The following is a 5,999-nucleotide window of genomic DNA, read 5'->3' as shown; positions in this document are numbered from 1 at the left end:
AACTATTATGATGATGATCATAATATACTCCCCCCACAACAGATTAATACCACTTAAGTCTACTGTTCTTCCACCGGAAGTATCACCACTAATTTATGCACCGATCTGGTCATTAGTTTATCAGGTTCTCCCAAATACCGTTTTCCAAACTTATTTATCTTATATCTGAGTACCACATCCCTTGTTTTTCCATCTCTTCCCTGCATCCCTTCTACCACTTGTGCTAATTTCCATTCTCCTCTCAATGCATTTTGGTCATTAACAAGTACAATATCACCCTTCATTACACTTCTTACATTCACATGCCATTTTTGTCTTACAATAAGAGTTGGAAAATAATTTTTCATCCATTTATTCCAAAACAAATCTACTATTTTCATCTTAAATGCATATGACTTATTAAAATTAACTCTCTCATTCCAAAATCCACAAGGAGCTTCGATGGTAGATCGACCCAATAGTAAATCATTAGGTCTTAACACAGTCCCTTCGGTAAAGTTTTCCCCTGGTTTAAACCCAATAGGCCGTTCATTCAACATATTGGCAACTTCATACATTACAGATTGTAGTTCCCCAAAAGATATGACTGATTCACCTATGATTCTGGTGAGTGACCTCTTCACCAGTCTAATTAACGACTCGCTACAAGCGTTTTCCCATGGGGCATCAGCAGATTTATCAAATACCCAGGTTAAACCTTTAAATTTCCAAAGTTAAACACTAAACCTTTATTCCACTGAGTCACCATTTCTCTCAACTCCTTGTTAGCAGACACCAACTGCGTACCATTATCACTGTAAAGCTTCTTTGAAAATCCTCTTAGACATGTGAACCTTTTCAGTACAGTAAGAAAGTTTTGAGTATCATAACCCTCAGAAATGTCCAAATGTACAGCCCTTGTAACCATGCAATTAAAAATTACTCCAAATATTTTCCTTTTCACTCTTCTTTTTATAGTATCACAAACCCAGAAAGGGCCAAAAAGATCTAGGCTAACATTATGCCATGGAGGACATGGTTCAAGTCTCTCTTTTGGCAACTCTCCCATAGCTTGTGATGTAAAGATCTTGTCAATTCTTCGACATACTACACACTGTTTTCTAATAGATTTCATTGTTTTCCTTGCTCCCGATATCCAATATTTCACTTGAGCTCTAGCAAGACTTGATTCAACTCCACTGTGATCCTTTTGATGTATGTGAGACATGTATATTAAAGAGAATGGGTGCTTTGGTGGGAGAAGTATAAACTGATTCTGATCCCAATTGTCCTTCAACCATTTGGACATCCTGCTACCCACTGTGATTATGCCATCCTCTCTCGAAACTGGTCCTAAACGTCTATACCTCTTTTCCCAGTCTTGTGGCAAACTTGCTTGAGCGTTTTTGACGAAATACAACTCGGCTTGCTGTATCTCTTCTGTACTAGGATCGCACGATGTAGCCTTAAACTATTTTTTCTTTATTGCACTAATAATTCTAGCCATCACTGATAACAGTCTTTTCATATTGCTAAATCTTTGGATATCAATCACCTGGCTACTTGAATTAATTTCTCCTTCATTTAAGGCCACTCTTGCAAAAACAACATCAGGAAGATCCGATACTGTACTCTGTTTTACGGGCCATTCCGAGGAATCTTGATACAGGAATTCTGGACCCTTTTGCCAAACAGATTCTGTGTCTAATTCTCTGGGGTTACATTTCCTAGTAGTCAAATCAGCGTTATTTTCCTTGGAAGATACCCAAAACCATTCTATGGGTTCAGTTTTGGACTGAATTTCTGCAACCCTAATTCCAACAAAGGAATTAAACTGGTGGGATTCCTTCTGGATCTGTGCTCTTAATATCTCACTGTCAGTGATGTGGATTACCTTAGAGAATTTGTATCTCATATTGATTTCAATGGTTGCCCTCAATCTCGATGCTAAAACAGCAGCACACAGTTCCAATCGTGGTATACTGATTTGTTTCATAGGCGCTATTCTATTCTTTGAACAAAGAAGGTTTACATAATAATTACCATCTTGCTTTTCCCATCTAACATATGCTACAGCTCCATACGCTTTTATACTACTATCACAAAAAATTATCAACTCTGGGTCTTTAATTACATCTGCAGGCCTTACACACCTATTAAAACAGATATTTTCAATTTCAAACATTTCCCTAAACAAATTTTTAGCTTCAGAGTATAAGGTATCACTAATAGGATCATCCCATCCCTTTGAATGTCCCTCATTAATTTCTACAATGATAGAACGCATCAATAACTTTGTCTTCAGCGTGAATGGTGTTAAGAGTCCCAAAGGATCATACAGCTTTGCAAATTGTGATAGTACACTTCTCTTAGTCAACAGAGGTGGCATTCAACTCACAAAATTATCACAGTTCACATCCGTCTCTATTCTACCTTCACAGGTTTTTTTTGAGAAATTGAGTTTGGCCCTATATGAGAAAGTATCCAGTTTAGGTTTCCAACTTAAACCCAAAACCTTTTCCTGTTCAGTATTTAAAACCCTAGCATTATTATCCTTATCCTCTCCCGATAAAACCCAGTATTTAATCTGAAATCCTCCCAATCTTAATACTTCTTCTACTTCTTTAATCCTTTCCAATGCACAATCCTTCGAGTTAACACTACTGATGATGTCATCAACATAAGAGTCCTCTACTATCATCTTGGATGCTAGCGGAAAGCAATTATTAATTGCTGCAGTTTTACGAAGTGCCATCATTGCAATAGATCCTGAGGGTTTATCCCCAAATGTAACAGTCTTCAATTTATAATGACTAGGATCTCTTTCTAACTCAAAGTTTCTCCATAAAAACCTGTGAGTATGCATATCCTCTTCTGAAAGTTTTATAGTATTGTACATCTTTTTAATATCACCAACCACGCCTATCTTTCCTTCCCTGAATCGTAATAGTATTCCCAATAGGTTATTAATTACATCAGGTCCCTTTGCAAGTAGGTCATTCAGAGATATTCCTTGATATGATGCTGCAGCATCAAATACTATTCTCACTGGGGTTGATGAGGAGTCTGTTTTATAAACTGCATGGTGGGGTAAGTGGAAGATTGGACCCTTATAATCCAGCTCTGACTTCAATAATTTTTCCGCTACCCCTCGATCCAACATGTCTTGAATTTGTTCTTGATATTTTGTGGATTGTGTTGATCCCAGCCTTTTCAGTCTCTTTTCGGTAGCCTTCAATCTAGCATAAGCCATCGGAAAATTATTTGGCAGTTTAGAAGGGTCAGAAATCCAAGGATACTTAGATATCCAGCACAAGTTTTCTTCATCATAAGTTAATCCATCTTCAATGAGTTTGAGTTCTCTCTCTTCCCTAATAGTTAAATTTCCCTTTACTGAACATTCTCCGCATTTGCAACCTCCACATTTTGGGATACACTCCGTTCCCAAACTTTCATCCAAGAAATAATTCTCCACTAATTTACCCACATTTGGTTTAACCCTGAAATGCCAATCAGCAGTGTCATCGTAGCTTATATGATTAATTTGAACACAGTACTTCTTTTCACCTTCCTTTTCATCAAATCTACCCCTAATGCAGAGTCCAAAATCATTGGACAATAATTGAATACTATCTACTGTTTTTATGACTTGTGGCATTAAAGTACAGTAATCTGATCCTATTAGCGGCTCTATACGTCCCTCTGGCCATTGAAGGAGTTTCTCCTGCACTCCCAGTCTCCTTGCTATTTCTCCCAAATCCATATGATGATGAACAGCAGTTATTTCAGACACGCCACAAACTTCTATAAGTTTTTCTATTCCTGCTTGATCCTTTAATGATACTTCATAAACACAACTATCCAACTCCTCTGTGTGATCACCAACTTTAGTCATAGATAATTGTATAGGAATACCTTTGAGTCCTAGTTTCCTTGCCATTCTAAATGTAATTAAACTAATGTTACTTCCTGCATCATACAACGTGGGGATAGACTTCCCTTCACTGTTAACAAACCCAGTCATCAGAATTGCACCTTTTTTACTTAAATAGTTACTTGTGGCATCAATTGTTGAATTATTTGTATTGTTAAATAGTGTGTGTAAACTTGAATGATGATGTTTACCACACACCTCTCCATTTACTTTTACCCTACATGGAAACCTTTTCTCACAATTTCTGGAGAAATGTCCCGTACAGAGACAGGCGTAGCAAACTCCCTTTTTTCTTAAAAAGTCCATCTGATTTTCAGCTGACCATTGCTTAAATGTCATACAATCCTTCAATTCATGAGATTCACTATCATGGACAGGACAATTTTTTCTTTTCTGATCACTGTTATACCTTGTTCTATTAATTCCACCTATATTTTTTCCTTCGCTAATGTGATATAAACTGGTTAAACATTCAGACAATTGATTTTGAAGTTTCTCTTGTCCTATAGTCAACAATTTTATAGCTTCTGCTAATTCCTTTTCCTTAGCAAATTCCCTTTCCACAGTATGTACTGTTACCTTAGTCGCACCACTTCTTGAATTATCTTGTAAATACTCCAGAGCTTTGCGATGATCTGTCAGAAATGTAACCAAATTCTTAAATTTGTCCGAATTTAATTCCTGCACTTTAATGGCCCATTCTCTTTTTAACACCGACGGCAGCAATCTTTCTACTTGGGTTAGTACAGTAGTATTCTCCAGTTCTGTAGTCAAGTTTAAATTACTTACATCTAACCACACCTTTTCTACTGTATTGATTAGATTAATTAACTTTCTGTCATCACTATCATTAAGCGGTTTATATGCCCTTATATCTCCTAATATCGCATCGATCAGTTTTCCTTCATTACCGTATGCTTCATTTAGTCTATCCCACATTCGTTTATAATCATCTATATCCTCCACAAGCCTCCTCGGTTCCCCTTCTAATGATATTCTAAGTACGTACGGGTCTTTCCCATGTTGTGACACAACTAGTCTTTCATAATCTCTTACAAAGGCAGGAAATGCTCTCACTGAACCAATAAATTTTGGAGGCTCAAGTTTTTTCAAGGCAAGCACAGTATTATTTTTCACTTTTGTCTTTCCCTTTATCACGCCAAGTAATGAATATTTTATAGTTTCCAATTCCTTGATATATTCCTCATATTCCTGACAAGATTCGCCAACCTTTAATTGTTCTATCATTTGTTCATTGATAATATCAACCTTTTCGAAACACTCACTAACCTCAGTGTACAACACTTCCAATGTTTCTATCGAGTCTCCTCTTCTCTGTGCATCCTTGAATAATCCAACCTTCCGATTGAACCTCCTCTTGGCTGTGGTGCGTTCCTTCTTCAGTTCCTCCATGGCTGCTCTGCGAGATTGCTGAATTGTAATGCAGGATATATAACAACTTGGGCTGCCTTGCTGTATCTTTTATTGATCTGATTCAGCCTGTAAAGCATGACAATATAAATAGGTATCCCAAATATGATTTTCCACCACATTTAACAACCATACATTTAATAACATCACATTTGATATATAATACATTAACAATAATACATAGTAATAGTGCAATGAATAATAATGCAAAATGAACAGTACACGACAAATGCATACCCGCTCAACTTACAATGTGACCGCCCATTCTTAGCCATGGTAATTAATTGAATACGCCATCCGTCTATACACTGCCACCGACACTTGTCAGTCATAACACCGTCCTGCACTGCTTCCCCGCACCAACATAAAGAACTTGCTTGAAGGATTTTCGGTATCAGACCATTACAATTTCTCGTGCCCGTATCCTCATTATGTCCCCGAATACAATGACAATACGAACATTAATGCAAAGTTTACTAATAAAATTTCATAAAAAATGCAGAACCAGCTAATTATAATTTACACAAAAAATAACACTGCATCCTATGACACGAAGGATATGTCAATCACGAATGGCAATTACACTACAATAATCACAACAATGAAAACTGAGGCGGTGAAAAGTACAACTAAGAAAATCCCAAGGACGGGAGAA

General features: G+C 36.9%; 4 protein-coding genes across 4 annotated transcripts; all 4 read right to left on the bottom strand.

Moving 5' to 3' along the window:
- Nucleotides 1-59: 59 nt before the first annotated feature.
- Nucleotides 60-557, bottom strand: LOC137659866 (uncharacterized). The gene has a single exon (XM_068394647.1). The coding sequence runs from the start codon at nt 555-557 to the stop codon at nt 60-62; it is 498 nt and encodes a 165-aa protein (XP_068250748.1).
- A 134-nt stretch (nt 558-691) lies between these two features.
- On the bottom strand, nt 692-1,288 carry LOC137659865 (uncharacterized). Its single transcript, XM_068394646.1, has one exon. The coding sequence runs from the start codon at nt 1,286-1,288 to the stop codon at nt 692-694; it is 597 nt and encodes a 198-aa protein (XP_068250747.1).
- Nucleotides 1,289-1,450: 162 nt separating this feature from the next.
- LOC137659864 (uncharacterized) lies at nt 1,451-2,368 on the bottom strand. The gene has a single exon (XM_068394645.1). The coding sequence runs from the start codon at nt 2,366-2,368 to the stop codon at nt 1,451-1,453; it is 918 nt and encodes a 305-aa protein (XP_068250746.1).
- LOC137659863 (uncharacterized) lies at nt 2,369-5,326 on the bottom strand. The gene has a single exon (XM_068394644.1). The coding sequence runs from the start codon at nt 5,324-5,326 to the stop codon at nt 2,369-2,371; it is 2,958 nt and encodes a 985-aa protein (XP_068250745.1).
- Between the last annotated feature and the right edge of the window lie 673 nt (nt 5,327-5,999).

The sequence above is a fragment of the Palaemon carinicauda genome, chromosome 20 (assembly GCF_036898095.1).
Source record: "Palaemon carinicauda isolate YSFRI2023 chromosome 20, ASM3689809v2, whole genome shotgun sequence".
Classification (NCBI taxonomy): Eukaryota; Metazoa; Arthropoda; class Malacostraca; order Decapoda; family Palaemonidae; genus Palaemon; species Palaemon carinicauda.
Note: the sequence above shows the minus strand (reverse complement) of the source record. Positions and strands in the feature narration are given on the sequence as shown.

What these genes read in the sequence shown, in the direction of transcription:
- LOC137659866 (XM_068394647.1), bottom strand. Translation starts at nt 557, where the DNA reads ATGTATGAAGTTGCCAATATGTTGAATGAACGGCCTATTGGGTTTAAA.
- LOC137659865 (XM_068394646.1), bottom strand. Translation starts at nt 1,288, where the DNA reads ATGTCCAAATGGTTGAAGGACAATTGGGATCAGAATCAGTTTATACTT.
- LOC137659864 (XM_068394645.1), bottom strand. Translation starts at nt 2,368, where the DNA reads ATGCCACCTCTGTTGACTAAGAGAAGTGTACTATCACAATTTGCAAAG.
- LOC137659863 (XM_068394644.1), bottom strand. Translation starts at nt 5,326, where the DNA reads ATGGAGGAACTGAAGAAGGAACGCACCACAGCCAAGAGGAGGTTCAAT.